The sequence below is a fragment of the Chiloscyllium plagiosum genome, chromosome 7 (assembly GCF_004010195.1).
Source record: "Chiloscyllium plagiosum isolate BGI_BamShark_2017 chromosome 7, ASM401019v2, whole genome shotgun sequence".
NCBI lineage: Eukaryota > Metazoa > Chordata > Chondrichthyes > Orectolobiformes > Hemiscylliidae > Chiloscyllium > Chiloscyllium plagiosum.
In genome coordinates this window covers 20,843,138-20,862,481 of record NC_057716.1, presented here as the reverse complement: position 1 = coordinate 20,862,481, position 19,344 = coordinate 20,843,138, and the positions used below count along the sequence as shown (strand labels likewise).

Below are 19,344 nucleotides of genomic sequence, written 5' to 3'. Positions count from 1 at the left end.
GGCAAGGAACTATAGACCAGTTAACCGATCATCTGAAATTGGACACATGATGGAATTCATTAACAAGGTATAGTGGTAGGATAATTGGAAAAACATCATAAGATTGGACAGAGTCAACAGGATTTTGTGAAATGGCTTTTGTACTTGGTAAACCGATTAAAGTTCTTTGACAATGCAACAAACAAGATGGAGAAAGGACCCTGGCAGATGAAACTAATGTCTTTAAGCTTAAATAAAGGCAATTACAAAGATAGGAAGTCAGAGTTAGTTAAAGTGGACTGAGTAATAGATTAACAAGCAAGCCAGTAGATGTCGAGTGTTTGAATTTCTAAAAGATATTTGGGAAGAAGCCACATAAACGATCGTCACAAGAGTTAACATTTCATGGTGTTCGAGGTAAGTATTAGCACTGATAGTGGATTGACTGACACGGAGCAGAGATCAATAAGATCTTAAATGGAGCATTTGTTATATAATGCTCCTTGAACACTTCTCTACACTCTGAGTCCAATGCTATTTTTCAGCTCATTCTAGTTAAAAAAAACCTCTTCTGATTGAAGAAGTTCAGTGACTGATTTATCCAAGAGATAAACAATGATTCTGTCACAAATGAGCTCCTGCTGTACATTTCCAGGGGTTCAGATTGTATGTACTAGTCACCAATGAAGTTATCTACAGACTCTCCTGGGAGTTCGCATGTGCTATTGAAGCATGATCTCCCCAGAGTCTTATTTCTTCTTGAAGTGAATTGATCATAAGCTGTTAGGAACTTGTCAAACGTAATTTGTTTTTTTCATCAGTCTAATGTCGGTGTAACACATGATCTGATGTCCTTCCCATAAAGCAGAGAGATGTGTTCTACACTTGATCTGGTGTCCCATCCTAAAGATTTGAATAGATTTGATAGTGTGAATTATTCTGCGAGAATGATCAATATCATTGAATATTGTTGTATTGGTTGATCGGGTTGGGCACTTGTAGTTGTTGACTATTTTCTTAATTTATGGTTATCAAGATTTTGGTCTCCTTGTATTACACTAATTTTGTTGATTTGTTGTACTCTTAGATGATTAAAGCCTTGGTGTTGGAAAGTGCCTTGAAAATCGACCTTGAAAAGTGCATCATGCAAATTCACCAGGATGAAACCTATTTTAATATTGTTAAAATACAACAAGTTGCAGAAGCTTGTATTCCCTTGAGAGGCAAAATGTACCAATGATCAAATGAACTATCCCCACTCCCACCCACTCTCAGTTTGCATTCACTCTCTCGACTCCTACAGAATCTGTCTCCTCTCTGTCTCTCTCCCTCTTTATCCTCTCTCATGCAGCGCTCTGAAGAGTTTCAAACCAAGACTGCATGACTAAGACACTATTTGCTCAGTTTTGGACGTCTAACAGCTTTGAAATGTAGACATGCCTCACTGTTTTCCGGGGGAGGTGCATTCTTCATCAGAAATAATGTTCGAAATATCCTGTCATCGCGCACATTCAATCAAAGTTCAAATTGGATAAGTTATTCAGTCTTTGAGAGAAAGCTGGATCATATCAGCTCTCCAATAAAACAGAGTTACGCTCTGTCAGTCCTTATGGCAGACACTGTGTCCTAAATCCTGACTTTATCCTGTTCACCTAAACCCTCCTAAATGTACCAATGTCAGTTTAATGATGGCTTGACTCTAAGTAGTGCAGAATAATTTCAAACCATGGGCTGGGACTTTCTGCTGGCTGGCATCATGGGGGTATCCTCTGCGGAACCTAAGTCCTGGTCTATACAGTGGTGCCAACTTGCTCATCATCGTCCCTTCCAACCTTATCTTTTGGGAGAGGAGGATTCCCTCTCACACTTGCACTCACTCATCACATATGGAATTTTAGAATGATTTATTCTCTTCTTCAGATATACCCAGAATATAATCAGCATTCTTGCTCAAAGCTAACATTGCCAGACTTGGCCATTTCTTCCTTTTGTTAACGTGCCCCTTTTGTTGAATGTGTTCATTATTGTAACCATCACAGACAGCGGATTGAGAATGTCTTGTCCTCATTAACTCAGCCTTTCTGAACACAGTGACCTCTTCCCACAGTTTATCTTCCTATGTTACACATACCCCTCCCTCCTTTCACTGGGCATTCTCTCCATGTGGTAGTGGACCCTCAGGTTGCAGCACAAAAGCCCCTGGAGACAAAACGGTCCTCCTGGCAGATAACCAGACTGCCATCTTTCCCAATGCCACCCTGGAGCAGTCTTTGCCTCTTCTAGTCCAACCCCAAAGTGTCTGGGAAGTTTATGGACAGTATTCCCATTGCAGCCAAAGCAAATCATAGAGGCTTGGCAACACATCCCTGTGTTTGCATCCTGATAACATGCAGGATCCTGGGCTGTTTAAAACTGCTACCATCTCAATTCCGTCCGATCACTCTGTGTGTGTGAACAGCCTCTGTGTTTGATGCTCCTGCGCCGCCTTTTAATTTCATTTATATTGCCACTTGTCATTGTTTTTTATTCCCAAGTGCGTCACTTCAAGTATTTCCCTGGCTTCATCTTCACTTGCCACATGTCTGTCCACTCCCCAGTCTGTGTTTTGCACAATTGTGTGATTATCCACCTCACCAGAGTTCTAAGCTCTGTGTCACCTCTACACTCTGAAATTGTGTTTCCTCCACTCCAGAAAAGGGAAATGCTGGGAACATCACTGAATTGTTAATTCCTGTGGTCCAGACTAATCCTCCGGGGACTGTTATGGACCAGACCAAACCCCTTTAATACACATTCAAAAAATTGTCTACACCCTAACTTTTTTCTTATCTTAAAGGTAAGCGAAAGGTGTTGTGTTCCAGATGCAATTCAATTGGTCAATCTCAACATTAAGCAAAACACACTTTATTCATACACGACAGTTAAAATACAAAAGAAGAAATTGGAATAACTTAACTCTATTGAAAAACTTAACAGAATAATAGATTATTTAAATACTAAACAGTAACTTAGGGTGTAGGTTTGCTCGCTGAGCTGTAGGTTTGATATCCAGTCAATTCATTACCTGGCTAGGTAACATCATTCAGTGGCAACCTCCAAGTGAAGCGAAGCTGTTGTCTCCTGCTTTCTATTTATATCTTTCTCCTGGATGGGGTTCCTGGGGTTTGTGGTGATGTCATTTCCTGTTCGTTTTCTGAGGGGTTGATAGATGGCATTTAGATCTATGTGTTTGTTTATGGCATTGTGGTTGGAGTGCCAGGCCTCTAGGAATTCTCTGGCATGTCTTTGCTTAGCCTGTCCCAGGATAGATGTGTTGTCCCAGTCGAAATGGTGGCTTTTTTCATCCAACAGTAACTGTTCGAATATAATAACTTCCACCGGTACACCCTTGGCAAAGGCAAATTCAGAAAAACAGATTGTCTCACAGATAACTCCTGTAGCAGGAGTATCAAGAGAAAACTCTGAGTGATAGAGAGAGAGAGAGAGAAGCAGAGAGAAATATACTGCAGTTTCCAAATCCAGCTTCAATACCCATCAACTGCTACCGAAAAATGAAAACTAAACCTCCTGGTTCTGTGGGAGGTTGCCCCACCCATTCAGGCTGCTTCTATTGTTCCAACTTTTTTTAAAAAACCCAAGGCCTCACAGGCTGTTTACTTTATGGGCTTTCGGTAGAGAGCTCAGCACCTCTGTTTTAAAACCTTTCTTCATTAATAAAACAGGACATGATACACCTCTTAAAGCCATAGTATTGCTACAGGACATGGTTCAAATCCTACCACAGCAACCAGTGCAGGTTTCTACATACCCCTGGGGTAGGTAGGACTTGAACTTGAGCCTCCCAGTTCAGGAGTAGGGACACTACCACTGTACCACAAGAGAAATCTGTGCAATTTAAATTCAATTAATAAATCTGGAAATATAATCTCAATATTCATCAATATTATCATTGACAGTTGTTATTCATTGACAGATTCACCAATGTCTTTGCAGGAAGGAAATCTGCCCGCCTTACCCAGTCTGGCCCACATGTGACTCCAGACCCACAGCAACTCCAGAAAGGGTAATACGACTTTTACAACAAATGCTGAAACTGGCCAGCGATGCCCATATCCGAGTGTATTTCTGCTTAGTTTGGACATGATGGGGAATGGGACAATAACTGGGTGGCAACTAAGGGGTAACTGGGCTGATGGTTCTGCCTGACCTCAGGCACCCTGTCCTACATGAACACACTCGGCAACCTTTGCATCACCTAAAAATGTCATTGCAGCAGAAATTTGTGTGCTCTCACTCAAAGTCATTTGCTTTCAGTTAATAAATGACTGTCTCTGACAAAATAGAAACAGCTAGGACCCAGGGATTAACTATTTTCCAACCTGATGCAACCAACATAATTCACTCAAAACTCAGCAGCTGAATCAAAGTCCAAGATCTCTCAGCCGTGGCACAGTACTGGCTCATATTTTAATCTTATTCAGTTGGACATAGTTTTCAGCGAAGACCCTTTAACTCCCGTAGTCCCAGATAAATTAACTCCAGCTACCTTTGTTGAAGGACTGATGCCTGGTGGGGATTTTAAGCTGCGTGTCCCCTTCCCATCCTCTGCTCACCAAAAAGTGGACTAAAGAAGGGTATGGCCTGAGTCTAAAATGCCATATTTGTTTGGACATATGAGACAACCATCTTTGATTTGGTTTGATTTATTGTAGTCACATGTACCTAAGCACAGTGAAAAGCTTTTTCTTGTGAGCAGTACAGGCTGATCATAGTAAGCAAGGGCATACAAATCATAGTGCGCTTTAGACAGAGTGAGGCATGCAGCTTATAACTGCAGAGGAGGCAAGGAAAGCAAGATCAACATTAGCATGATCAACATTGTTTAAAGTTAGAGAAGTCCTTTCATCAGTGTAATAATGGCAGGGAAGAAGCAGCTCTTGAACCTGTCGGTGTGTGTGTGTTCAAGCTTCTGTTTCTTCTGCCTGATGGAAGAGGCTGTAGGAGGGCATTACCAAGGTGGGAGGGGTCTTTGATGTTGGCAACAAGAAGTGCAAATGGAGTCCATGGATTAGCTGCCGTGATGGTCTGGGCTGTGCATACAATCGTTTGTAGTTTCTCACAGTCCCGGGCAGAGCAGTTGCCATACCAGGCCATTACGCACCCGGACAGTATGCTTTCAATGATGCATCTGTAAATGCTGGTGAGGGTCCTTATGGACATGCTGAATTTCCTGAGCGCCTGAGGATTAAGAGGTGTTGTTGTGCCTTCTTGACCACTGCATCTACATGAGAGGCCCAGGACAGGTGGTCGGTTATCGTCACCCCGAGGAACTTGACGCTCTCCACCCTTTCAACCTCCTTTCTGTTGATGGGGAGGAGCCGTTGGGAATTTATGCAGATTGAGGTCTAGATGTCCAATTGGAATTCTGATGCTTTGTCAATCAGATGAAAAAGAAGAGAAAGATTAAGGAGCACAGAAACAGGAGGAGGCCATTCAGCCCCTCAGGACTGGTCCGTCATACGTGTTTGATTTGTACCTTGAATCCATTTACTCTCCCTGCTTCTATAGCCCTTCATTCCTTTACCCAACAAACATTGACCAATCTCAATTGAATTCCGTCCCAGACCCCACCTTGAACATCTACAACCTTTCTGAATCAAGAGTATTCTGGATTTCCATTGTCCCTTTTGTGAAGCACTACTCCATAACATCACCCTGGCTGGCTCTAATCTCACGCTGTGTCCTGTTCTACCACCAGAGGAAATACCTTCTCTCTATCGACCCAAATCAAATCCTTTAATCATACTGAACACCTCGATTAGATCTCCTCAATGAAGGGAGGTCTACGCAGCCTCTTCCAGTGAATTAACCATTTCAGCTCATGCGATGGCACTTGCAATGTTTGCTGTACGAGACCAGAGGTCTCATGCCTAGATCAGAAAGCAGGGATTGCACTCCGTGAAGCAGTGAATGTTAAAGAGGGATCTCACTTTAACTCAGTGCTCAAAACAATGGGGAGACTGCTTGGATTCGAGGGACAGTCAGTAACCAGCCGTCACAGATTTAAGATGATTACAGGGGGTTCCTAAATTACAGAAGACAGAGGACGATGGTGGAGGGTTGTTTTTCGGACTGGAGTCCTGTGTCCAGTGGTGTTCCACAGGGACAGTGTTGGGACCATTTTTGTTTGTCATTTATATAAACAAGTTGGATGAGATTATTGGACATACCGTTGGTAAGTTTGCGGATGAGTCCAACATTGGTGGCGTAGTGGAGAGTGAGATGGTCATCTAAAATTACAAAGAGATCTTGGGTCAATGGGCTGAGGAGGAGCAAACAGAGTTTAATTTGGATAAATGTGGGGTATTGCATTTTGGTTAAACAAACAAGGGCAGGACTAATACAACTAATGGTGAGGCCCTGGGTAGTGCTGTAGAACAGACCTTGGGGTTCGGGTGCATAACTCTTTGAACTTTGTGTCCCAGGTAGACAGGGTGGTTAACAAGGTGTTTAGCACACTTGCCTTCATTGCTCTGACCTTTGAGTGTAAACGTTGGGACATCATGTTGAGGATGGATAGATTGGGACTTTTTTCACTGGAACGTAAGAGCTTGAGGGGTTCATCAAGTTTTTAAAATCGTGAGGGGCATAGATAAGGTGAATAGCAAAGTTCAAAACTGGAAGTGCATATTTTTAAGGTGAGAGCAGAAAGTTTTAAAAAGGACACGAAAGGCAACTTTTTACACAGAGGGTGGTTCGTGTGTGGAATGAACTGCCAGAGGAAGTGATGGAGGCAGGTACAGTTACAACAACATTGAAAAGACGTCTGGATAAGTACATGAACAGGAAAGGTTTGGAGGGATATGGGCCAGGAGCAGGCAGGCGGGACTAGTTTAGTTTGGGATTAGGGTCAGCATGGACTGGTTGGGCCGAAGGGTCTGTTTCCACGCTACATGATTCTCACCCACAGCATTGGTGTTGTATCTTAACTTACATCTGAAATGGAAGAGCAAGTCACTCAGATGTAGGGTAATTAGGGATGGGCAACAAATATTGGTCTTACCTGAAACACCCACATCCTGTGAAAGAGTGAAATTTGAATAGCCGGCATTTAAACAGGCCATTTGGCCCAACCAGTCTGTGCTTGTCTTTATACTCAACTTGATCCTCATCCTGTCCTTTATGAGATTAAAAACATCAGCATAACACTCTGTAATCCCTTCCAATCTGCCAAGCTTCCCCTGAAGAAGGACTCATGCCCGAAACGTCGATTCTCCTGCTCCTTGGATGCTGCCTGACCTGCTGCGCTTCTCCAGCAACACATTTTCAGTTCCCCTTAAATGTGTCAATTCCCTTCAACCAGATGCCACGGCAGTAAGTTCAACATTCTGCCTCCTCTCTGGTCAAAGATGTTTCTCCTGAATTCACTCTTCTGGATTACAAGACTACAGGGCATACTTTTAAGGTGAGAGGAGAAAGATGTTAAAAACACATGAGGGGCAATTATTTTAACAGAGAGTGGTGCACACATCGAATGAACTTCCATAGGATGTAGAATCATAGAATCCCTACAGTGTGGAAATAGGCCCTTCAGCCCAACAAGTCCAGATCAACCCTCTGTAGAGTAACCCAACCAGACCCATTCCCCATATTTACCCCTGACTAATACACTTAAACTACATATCCCTGAACTGGGCAAATTAGCATAGTCAATTCACCTAGCCTGCACACCTTTGGACTGTGGGAGGAAATCCACGCAGACACGGGGAGGACATGCAAACTCCACACAGACAATCACCCGAGGCTGGAATCAAACCCAGGTCCCTGGCGTTGTGAGGCAGCATTGCTAATCACTGAGCCACCATGCTGCCCAGCTACAACTGGGTACAGTTACAACATTTAAAAGACATTTGGATAAGGACATGAATAAGAAAGGTTTGGAGGGATAGGGGCCAGGACCGGGGAGGTAGGATTAGTTCAGTTTGGGATAATGGTTGGCATGGACTGGTTGGACCGAAGGGTCTGCTTCTGTGCTGTATAACTCGATGACTCAGCCAAAGAACCAGATGAAGCTGATGGGCTGAATGGCCTCCTGTTGCACTATGAGATTCAGATTGCATCGAAAGGGACAAGATTGTGAAATATCGTAGCTTTCCAAAAAAAAAGACAGAATGAGAGAAGCCTTTCTTCCATGCCACCTGCTCTCACTCAGAACTGAAGACAAGGGGGGTCCTTCAGAAGGCAGGCTGAGGAACTGCCTGTCGTCTCTCTCTCTCTCTCTCTTGCTGTGACATAGCTGAGATTACCAAGAGTTTGGTTTTGGACCGGACAATCTGGTTTGTGAGTGGGCTGCCCGGAAACTATATATTTTTTTAAAAACAGAGAGAGTGAGAAGTCTGTTGTGTGATTTTTTTAAATATAAAGTCTGTCTTTCTCTCTTACACATTTAAAGCTGACTGGGCAAAACACGAGGAAAAGGCATTAGAATTCCAACTGGGCTCCCACCTCCTGCCCTTCCCCAGTGCTGGTCTGGAATCTTGGCAGCAGTCCGCGAGGCTTGTGTACATTAATTATATGTCTCTCACACACAACAGAGACTCCACTTCCTCTCCTGTGGTCTGACGTTCTCCCCCACGCTCCATGGTTCTGTCTCACCAGAACTCCTCACCACCCTCACCAGCCAGGGTTATTTTAAAAATACAGGGCCGGTTTAAAATAGCCAGCTGCCTATTGTAAGCTTCCTAGCAGGTGGCTGCGATTTGTGACTGGGAGGCACTGGGGCGTTCAAACACAGGGGTGGAGGAGATGGATTCTGTTCAGCCCTTCATGTCTGTTCCGCCATTCCAACAGATCGTGACTCATCTGTCCCTCAGCTTCCTGCCCCTGCCTCATTCCAGAATCCCTTAACACCCTTACCCAAACAAAATCCATCCGGTGTGGTTTCCAACCTTACAGCCGGCTCCCTCTGTAATCTTTGGGATGAGAGCGTCCCCAAGGTTCCATTCCTATTTATGGGCAAGCAGGATCAGAAGTGGGCCATTCAGCCCATTGAGTCTGCTCTGCCATTCTGGTCTGATAGCCCTCAGCTCCGCTCTCTCACCTTTTTCCCATAATTCCCTTGCATCCCCTTCCTGATTAAACATGCATCTTGGTCATGACTATATTTCACAACATGGCCTGGACAGCCCTCTGTGGCATAGAGTCCACAGATTCACTACCCTCTGGAAGAAGACATTCCCCCTCACCTCTGACCCCTTATTCTGAGATTACACCCTCGGAAGAAACGTTTCCTGCTATCAGGCCTGAAGGACTTTGCTCTTGCTTTGTGGTAGTGCCCCTTCATCCTAGACATGCCCCACCACAGGAAATATTCCTATTGACCCCATCAAATCCTTTAATCATCCTGATCTCCTCAGTTGTCCGGAGTCAAGCGGACACACCCTGTCCCTGGCTGCAAGCTTTGGCTCCACGGTGTTACTACGGGGACTGTTGCCATGGAAACCAGAGACCCTCATGGTCCGCAGGGCCCATGCAGGTGAGACTACTGATGCGGGTCCTCTCCCCAAACCACTCAGTCTGCAGCAGGGGCCTAGGCCTGTTGCTATCTCCTGTCTTTTCCCTGCATCCATCCCTGCAAATGGGCTGGAAACAGGTTGTTCCTCATGGGAAGCATGGCACCTGTCCTCCTGGTCTGGGCTTCCCGTCAAACATAAAGCCAATGGGCAGGGCAGCATGATGCATCAATTCAAGTGAGGTGTCAGCATAGAAACTTGCTTACTGCCACCTCCAACAAGAGGGAGATCATGAATTGTGACGCCCGCTCCCAAAAATGGGTGGAAATCCACTTTTAGGCTGGCACGATGGCTCAGTGGTTAGCACTGCTGCCTCACAGTGCCAGGGACCCGTGTTCTATTCCAGCTTCGGGCAACTGTCTGTGTGGAGTTTGCATGTTCTCCCCGTCTGCATGGGTTTGCTCCTACAGTCTAAAGATGTGGATTGGACATGCTAAATTGCCCGTAGTGTCCAGGGATGTGCAGACTACGGGGATTAGCCGAGGGAAAATGCAGGGTTACAGGGCTAGATCTGGGTGGGATAGTCTTCAGAGGGTGAGTGCAGACCCGACGGGCCAAGTGGCTTCTTTTGCCCTTTAGGGATTCTAGCTCCACTTTTCTCCAGACATCAAAAGGAGGTCAAGCCCATCAAAATTCAATAAAATTCAGCAGGTTCGACCTACCCTCAATGAGACTTCTAAACTGAAACTCCAGCTATCAGCAGCTAAGCACGTCAGTCAAGCCTTGCACGCTGTAAAAAGCCTGTAAAAATATCCTATCCATGGACACCCCAATCAATTGGCACAAGAGAGACATTTCGATGGAGTAAAACATCCACTCGTTGCAGAAATGTTTAAAACATCACAATGAACGATCAGCTGAAGAAACCTTTTTGCTGCAGACATCAGGCCTGGACACAAAGAATAACAAATCTTTTATCCCTTGTTGATAATGCAGATCACTTCCAGACTGTGACTGATCATTCAAGGACAAGACATCAGCTGGTGTATTGTGTACAGCTGTGGGCACCACCTTATGGGAAAATATGAATGAGGGCAGAAGTGATTTACAAGAATAGTTCCAGAAATGTGTAACTTTGGTTGATGAGGGTAGATTGAAGGAGCTGGGGCTGTTCTCCTTGGAGAGAAGAAGGCTGAGAGGAGATTTGGTTGATTAAAAATTCTGTACTGGTTGGAGTAGATAGGGAGATGTTCCCACATACAACGTATAGGAGTTGGGAGGTCATGTTGCGGCTGTACAGGACATTTTTGAAATATTGCGTGCAGTTCTGGTCTCCCTCCTATCGGAAGGATGTTGTGAAACTTGAAAGGGTTCACAAAAGATTTACAAGGATGTTGGCAGGGTTGGAGGGTTCAAGCTAAAGGTAGAGGCTGAATAGGCTGGGGATGTTTTCCCTGGAGGGTTGGAGGGATGAGTTTATAGAGGTTTGTAACATCATGTGGAGCATGAATAGGGTGAATAACCAAGGTCTTTTCCTCAGGATAGGGGAGTCCGGAACTACAGGGCGTAGGTGTAGGGCGAGAGGGGAAAGATTTAAAAGTGACCTCAGGGAGAACTTTTTCACACAGAGGGTGGTCAGTGTGTAAAATGAGCTTCCAGAGGAAGTGGTGGAGGCTGGTACAAAGACAACATTTAAAAGGCATCTGGATGGGTATATGAATAGGAAGGATTGAGAGGGATATGGGCCAAGTGCTGGCAAATGGGACTCGATTAATTTAGAATATCTAGTTGGCATGGATGAGTTGGACCGAAGGGTCTGTGTCTGTGCAGAACGTCTCTATGACTCTAAAAGGAACAATAACAACAGGGAATGGATTTAAAGTGATGTATAAAAGAAGCAAGGGTGATGTGAAAAAAAACTTCACACCATTCATTGTTAGAGTATGGAAATGCACTGACTGGAGGCAGGTTCAATTCAAGAGCAGCATTGGATGATGTTTGGGATAGAAATGGGGTACTGAGTTATGGGGAAAAGGTAGGAGACCGGTGCTATGGAGCAGTACTGGTGCAGACATGACAGGCTGAGTGGCCTCTTTCCATTCCGTAAAAGGTCAGTGAGGCTGATTTGCAGGGCAGTAACTTTAGGCTGTACGTCAGCTATCGTTGAAGGGTTCATGTGGCACAATGGTAGTGTCCCTGCCTCTGAGGCAGGAGAGCTAGGCTCAAGTTCCACCTGCCTAGAGGTTGTGTAGTAACATCTCTGAGCAGGTTGATAAGGAAAAATATCTGGAAGAGGTACCACTATGTGCAGAACAGGGAAATTCCTACCCTAGACGTAGCAGAGATGTCTTCATTTCCTCACCTCTGGAATATCCTCAGAACGCCCTCTATTCTTCATTTCACCGAGTACACACTCATCCCTAGATCAGAGAATAAAGCAGACGGAAAGGCGGGGGGGAGCTAAGATTTCACTTCCTCGCCTGCCTTTTCATGAGGTCGTGGTCACTCAGGCCTGTGGAGGTGCTCTCCTTTAAGTCAGTCCTTCCTCAGTTGGTCTTCACTGCTGCTACACCCAGGTTTCTGTGAAGTGGCACCGCCTCATCAGAAGCTGCTGTGCCATTCCATTCCATTCCATCAGTGTGTGCGCACTCCACGAGAATTAATAAAGGCCACATGTGTCTCCCACGTCCTCTTAGAGACCAGAGAACACTGCTGGATGTGCAAACTTCAAGAGTACAGAGATCTGTGGGTGAGGCAAGTGGAGTAATAGTGTTAAATGTTCATGCTTAAAGTGGGTGTTAAAAAGGACTTTGATGTGATGAAGGGAGAAAAGAGAGTTATACCTTGACATTGAAGGAGAGCTAATGAGATGGTGCAAAAACAGCTATTCCATAGTGACATCAGATCTTGTGGAACAGGAGCCTGGGTCTGTAGGGCTCCAGATACAATGTCCTCTCTTACCATCTCCGATATGTACGTCTGGTCACTGAAGTCTGTGGCTGTAGATCTCACACGAGTGTACATCCCACATTATTACACTCATCTGTATGTGAAAGTGTCCAATTACAGAAGGGTCAGTAAGCACAGAACATGGAGTTACAATATCCAGCTGAAGGAAAACAGTATTGTTTTCACAGTGAATTGTCAGGACCTGGAATTCCTCTGATAGGGTAGGGTAAGCAAGTCTGATAAAGATGTTCCAAATGAATTGCATCAGTACTTCAGAAGGACAAATTGGCAGGATATCACAGGCAGGGTGGCTGAATGGCCTTCCTCTGCGCTCTACAAAACTATGAAAAAACAATTTCAACTTCCCTCGTGAAGCAGATGACTTAAAGGATCAGATGCAACATTGATTTGGTAAAAGGCAATTCTCCTTGCAGGGAATAAAATTGGGCCATTTTAAAATTGACTTTTGATTTATTATTGTCACAATAATTAGGGTAATCGAACAGCGTGAGGAATACAGTGTTACGGCTGCAGAGAAGGTGCACAAACAGCAAGATCAACATTACATTTAAAATTTGAGACGTCCACTCAGAAGTCTAATAACAGTGGGGAAGAAGCTGTTCTTGAATCTGTTGGTATCTTTTGTCTGATGGAAAAGATTGGAAGAGATTATAATCAGGGTGGGAGGTGCCTTTGATGACGTTAGCTGCCTTCCCAAGACAGCGAGAAATATAAATGGAGTCTATGGATAGGAGAAAGTGAGGACTGCAGATGCTGGAGATCAGAGCTGAAAATGTTCAGGCAGCATCCAAGGAGCAGGAGAATCGACGTTTCGGGCATGAGCCCTTCTTCAGGAATGATAGGAGGTTGGCTTGTGTGATGGACTGGACTGTGTTCACAACTCGCTATAGTTTCCGACAGTCCTGGGCAGAGCAGTTGCCATACCAAGCTGTGACAAATTCGGATACAATGTTTTCTATGGTGCATCTATAAAATTGGGAGATGTTCCTCTGGACATGCCGAGTTTCCTTAGCTTCCTGAGGAAGTACGGGAGTTGGGGGGATGGCATATAATTAGAATTAGGTTTTACTGTCACATGTACTCACATACAGGAATACCGGCGTGAAAAGTGTACAAAGTCACCCTTCTGTGGCACCATCTTTAAATACAAGTTGAGAATTAAACAAAAGAAACAGTCAAAAGAAAAAGAAAAGCATCCAGGTCTTAAAGTCCATATCCAAAAGGAAAGAAAAAACATTTCAGATTTTAAAGTGTTATCTGCCTGGGGCCTACCCCTGGCCTGGAATTTGGGTCAGCCTACCCCTGGCACATGCTCCGCTGATCGCCTCTGATGCCTCCACTGTCGCCACCAATTACCAGAACAAGCCACCTCTGTTGCAGCAGCTAATTGGGTGAAAGTAACATCCAATGGGGGTAAAAATTAGGTAGGGGTAATTCCACTGCATTTTAATTTGGGGAGAAGGTGGTCGTGTTTTAAATAAGGCAAGTATAACATTGGATGCAGTTTTAAATTGAAGGCGATCAAACTTTGTCTGGAATAGAGTTGCTGTGTTGAAAATCGGCTTAAAACTAAACACATTTAAAATGGGGTGTGATAGAAAATTGGACAGCAATGAGATACTCTCTCCACACCCAGTCTTTGCACTATACACTTCACACTCAAATTTCAACTGTTTTTGGGTATTAGTCCCATTTTGTATCACTTTTTCCAATGTTTCTGAGAACTAATTAATTTCTTTTTGGATATTCCTATGACTTATTCTCTTACATTGATGCAGCTGTGTTCATTTGAATAATCTACAGTTCCCGGAGATGAGTCCTGGATGATTATGAGCTCTGGGAGAAAGTGAGGACTGCAGATGCTGAAGATCAGAGTTGAAAGGTGTGGCGCTGGAAAAGCACAGCTGGTCAGGCAGCAGCCAAGGAGCAGGAGAATCGACGTTTCGGGCATAAGCCCTTCATCAGGAATTGCATATTCTCCCCGTGTCTGTGTGGGTTTCCTCCGGGTGCTCCGGTTTCCTCCCACAGTCCAAAAATGTGCAGGTTAGGTGAATTGGCCATGCTAAATTGCCCGTTGTGTTAGGTGCAGGGGTAAATGTAGGGGAATGGGTCTGGGTGGGTTGAACTTCCGTGTGGACTTGTTGGGCCGAAGGGCCTGTTTCCACACTGTAAGTAATCTAATCTAATCTAATCAAATTGATAATTTCCTACTGAAATAACTTCCTGTAATTGAAATGCAGTAGGTTAATTCTTCATCTTGTTTTAAGCATAAAGCTGTACTTCTAAATGAAAACACTTGAAAAAACTAAAACGGGACTCGAAACATATTGATATAAATTCTTAGTCGTTGGAGCACTAAAAACCTGGTTGAAAGGGTTAATGGCACCTGGCAGGCTGGTACTGAGCTGGGCAACACCGGCCAGTACTCATGACTCAAACAGCATTACAGAAGCAGATTGTCTGATCACTACTGTATGGCTTCAAAAAGTGCTTTGACTGTCTGAGACATGATGAGGTTATAGGAATGCAAGTACTTTTCTCCATTCCCTTAAGCCACTCTGTGCTACCAGGGAATGCCTCCTGCATCATTACAGCATGAGGCTGCATGTCAGGGCGCCCTACCCCCTTCAAGGTAGTTCATTCACAGAATCTCTACACAGTGGCCCAACAAATCCATACCGACCCTTCCTTCCCAGGATCTCCCACTCCCCCACTCCATCCCTGCATGTCCCACGTCCAATCCACCTCGCCGACACAACTTTTGGACTCTGGGAAGAAAGCGGAGTAAACCCACGGAGAGACGGGGTGAACGTGCGAACCCCCGAGAGGGAGGGTTCCTGGGACCCTCTCCTGGTGCTAACGTGCTGTCCCGAAGTCCCCCCCAACACAGCATGCTGAAGCATCCCAATCCCAGGCCATCGCACTCTCATGCAACTGAACCGCACACTCGACCAACCCCCTCCCCAATAAAAAGCAAGTCTTATAAGCAACACAAACTCCAAACCCAGGCGGGTCAGGGCTTCAAGTGGAACAGAAATTGCTGAAAACAGCTGAGCAGTGGAGAGAAATCGGCCTTAATGTTTCGTGTCCGGTGACCCTTCCTCAGACTTTAAGTGGAAGTGACTCAGTTAAACTGTCCTCCTACTCCAGATGATTGCAATGTAACAAACAGTTAGAAGGAGACATTCATTAGCTGCTTCAGCGCTCAGTGTAGTGCTCTCTGGTATATGTAGGACAGAGGGATGTGCTGAACCAGGGTCGAGTGACTGATGGACTCCAAATCCCAGCTTGCTTTGTGCAAACAAAGTAAAGGCTTGTGGGAAGTATGCAAAAAGAAGGAGTTGAAGTAAAGTCAAATGGTTTTACCACAAGCCACAGAGTTGGAGGCGGGGGAAAGTCTCCGCTTATAATCGATGCCCAGGCTCTGGGAGCTCTGCAGACTCTCCCAAGCCTCAGCAAGTCAGAAGAGGAGCACTCCTTGTTTTGTACATGGCACTCGTTCTGTGCAGCAGTAGCGGCTCTAGGTACCACCACCATCACCAGCAGCAGCAGCAGCAGCAGCAGAGAAGGGGATCAGCTACCGCGAAGGAATTTCAGTTTTCAGGGGAGTTTGTCTTGTCTTGAGTCTGGGAGCACTTAGGGAGACTGCATTCTAAGTTCAGCTCCCGGGGAAAAGTGCTGGCGAGGCTGTTCAACCTCACAGAGATAGAGACAGAGAGAGAAGGGTTGGGGGGGGTGGGCAGACCCAGGAACCAGGGCCGTGTTAAAGACAGACAGCGAGCAATGGACCCCGAGGTCCCAGAGAAAACGCTGCAGCAGCAGCAGCAGCAGCAGCAGCAGCCCGGGGAGTGCTGGCGGTTCTCTGTCCTGTACCTCTGCTTTTATGGGTTCATGGTTCAGATTAAACCAGCGGAAAGCTTCATCACTCCTTACCTACTGGGTCCGGACAAAAACTTCACCAGGGAACAGGTGAGTCTGCCAGCTCTCAGGAATCAATAACACGAACGGCCTCCTGTGCTTTAAAGAAAAACACTAAATAGCTGGCTATCAATTATTGTTCACACTCCAGTGAGGCACACTTTACCAGTGGCGCCTCATCAATGCAGCTTGTTGTTAAATGATAACGGGGTTACCGCTGGTGATGGAGCTTAGGCTGGAGTTTTGGGGCGAGGAAATGGAAAGTTGAAACCCAACAAGGGCTGGAAGAACTTTTTTTGTGAGTGCATGGCTGCTCATGCCTAATGAGTACTGAACGTTGTTCATCAGGGACAGGTGAATTGGAGAAATACTACTCAGGATTGTTTTTTATTACAACAAAAGAAAGATTTGTCCTTTGCGATCTCGGGATATTCCATTAAAAAATGCCAGTAAAATATTTTCTGAAGTGTACCTATCCTTGGAAGGGAAGAAATATAGCAACCAATTTGCTGGTAACAGGTTTCCACAATCCACAATGTGATGATGACTGTGTAAATATTTCTGTGAGATTTGGTTTTGAGGGACAAGTTTTGGTCAGGACTCCAGAGAGAATTCCCTGCTCTTTATGGAAGTTTGCATTCGTTTTAACTTCTTACTGTCACATGTACCTAGGTACAGTGAAAAGTTTTGTTTTGTGTGCGGTACAGGCAGAGCATTCCATACAAATCTCGTAGGGTGATTGTACTCCTCGCTGTTTTCAGTGTTATGGCTGCACAGAGAGTGAGATCAACGTTAAATGTAAAATTTGAGATTCAGATACAGAAGGGAAGAAGCTATTCTTGAATTTGTTGGTATGTGTGTGTTTAAACTTTTGTAGCTTCAGCCTGACGGAAGAGATTAAAATGGGGGTGGGAAGGGTCTTTGATGTTGGCTGCCTTCCTGAGGCACTGGGAAGTATAAACAGAGTCTGTGGATGGGAAGGTTGGCCTGCGTGATGGACTGGGCTGTGTTCACAACTTCCTGTAATCTCCTGCAGTCCTGAGCAGAGCAGATGCCGTACCAAGCTGTGATGCCTCTGGATTCAATGCTTTCTATGGCGTGTCCAAACAAAATGGGTAAGAGCCCTTGTGGACCTGCTGAATTTCCTTAGCTTCTTGAGCTAATAGAGGTGTCATTGTGCTTTGCTGACTGTAGCATCAACGTGGGTAGACCAGGATAGATTGTTGGTGATAATCACTCCCAGGAACCTGATGCCCTCCACCTCAGCACCTGATGATGTCAACATTTACAGGGGAGGGCACACAAAGCCTTCCCACCTAAAAGTCAGCACCTCTGACAAGACAGCATTCTCTCAGTACTCCAGGACCTGCAGCATCATATACGAATTTCTGGGTTAGGGTTGGGGTGAACAGACTAATGAACATCATGTGCCAAAGATCATCTTCAGGCTGGGTCCCAGCTATATAGGTGCCTTCCAGTCTCCAGTTCCTGTTTGATTTTTTTTGTTTTTGTTGCAAATTCTGTTTCCTGTTGGATTGATGGAGAGGATGTTAAAGCTTTCATTTGTAAGAGTGTCATAGAAATAATTAGTACAATTGTACAATAACTGAGGGAATTGATTAACGCTCTGCGATCATTATGTACTGTCCATTAGTATACTGCCAGTGTGTCTAACCTTGGTCTCTCGTGTTCTCTCCTCCACTTCTTCTGATAAGCTGCTTCTTTGACCGTACTCTTGACTATCTACCTCAGTATCTCCTTGTATGGCCTCGTTGTCACAATGAATTTGATCATGCCCCTATCAACAACCTTCGAGGTTGCTCGCAGTAAAGATGCTAAATAGAGTCATACAGCACAGAAACATGTGCAAGTTGTCGTTGTCTATCCACGTGTGTGTGTGTGTGTGTGTGTGATCTTTGAGCTTGAACAGTGAGGTAACAACCAGATGATCTGTTTTTAGTGAGGGGTAAACACCTTGGGGATAATCTCCCCCACCCTGTCATTCTTCCATTTAACAGCATTGGGTGATCACCCAGTTCTGACACTGGATTACCAGCCTGGACTACATACTAAACCGTCTGGAGTAGGGCATGAGCCTGTGAACATCACGACTCTGAGTTGTGTGTGTTAAAGGGTACAACTATCTCTTGCTTGAAGTCCCAGTCCAAACTGGCACATTCCTGCAGCAGACTCAGGAGAGAGAGAGCTGCGTCCTTTCTCTGCAGCGATGTCCTAGGGCTATCATTGGTGAATTATCTACAGTTTTACCTCCTATAACCACCACCACTACTCTGCAAAATGTGGATCTCCTCCAATCATTCGAGCAATTGATTAGATTAGATTACTTACAGTGTGGAAACAGGCCCTTCGGCCCAACAAGTCAACACCGACCCGCCGAAGCGTAACCCACCCATACCCCTACATTTACCCCTTTACCTAACACTACGGGCAATTTAGCATGGGCAATTCACCTGACTTGCACATCTTTGGACTGTGGGAGGAAACCGGAGCACCCGGAGGAAACCCACGCAGACACGGGGAGAATGTGCAAACTCCACACAGTCAGTCGCCTGAGGCGGGAATTGAACCTGGGTCTCTGGCGCTGCGAGGCAGCAGTGCTAACCACTGTGCCACCCACTTTTTTTTTATAATGAGCACAATGTGGATCCTATGATGCTGTATCACCTCAAAATCCTGTTGGGTCTGGACAGAGTCACTGGGGAAAAATTTTCCTACTTGGTGTAAGCACAGCGAATGAAAAGGCACTACTTTTTAAAGTAACTACCAAAAGAAGCAAAAGGACTAACTTTTTCTGAGTGGTTAGGTTCTGGAATGCATACCTGGGAGTCATAGAGATGTACAGCATGGAAACAGACCCTTCGGTCCAACCCATCCATGCCAACCAGATATCCCAACCCAATCTCGTCCCACCTGCCAGCACGCAGCCCATATCCCTCCAAACTCT

At 45.2% G+C, this 19,344-nt stretch overlaps 1 protein-coding gene and 1 long non-coding RNA gene across 2 annotated transcripts in view; one reads left to right on the top strand and one right to left on the bottom strand.

Moving 5' to 3' along the window:
• Nucleotides 1–5,181: 5,181 nt before the first annotated feature.
• Nucleotides 5,182–13,045, bottom strand: LOC122551390. The gene is made up of 3 exons (XR_006312091.1): nucleotides 12,335–13,045; nucleotides 11,854–12,234; nucleotides 5,182–5,410 (listed from the first exon to the last, which is right to left on the bottom strand). It is a non-coding gene; the product is annotated as an uncharacterized LOC122551390 (long non-coding RNA).
• Nucleotides 13,046–15,490: 2,445 nt separating this feature from the next.
• The window catches only part of slc19a1 (solute carrier family 19 member 1), a 33,227-nt gene continuing 29,373 nt past the window's right edge, over nucleotides 15,491–19,344 (top strand). The window contains exon 1 of the mRNA XM_043694474.1: nucleotides 15,491–16,430. Within this exon, the coding sequence (XP_043550409.1) occupies nucleotides 16,245–16,430 (186 nt within the window). The 5' untranslated portion in view covers nucleotides 15,491–16,244. The remainder of the gene's footprint in view (nucleotides 16,431–19,344) is intronic.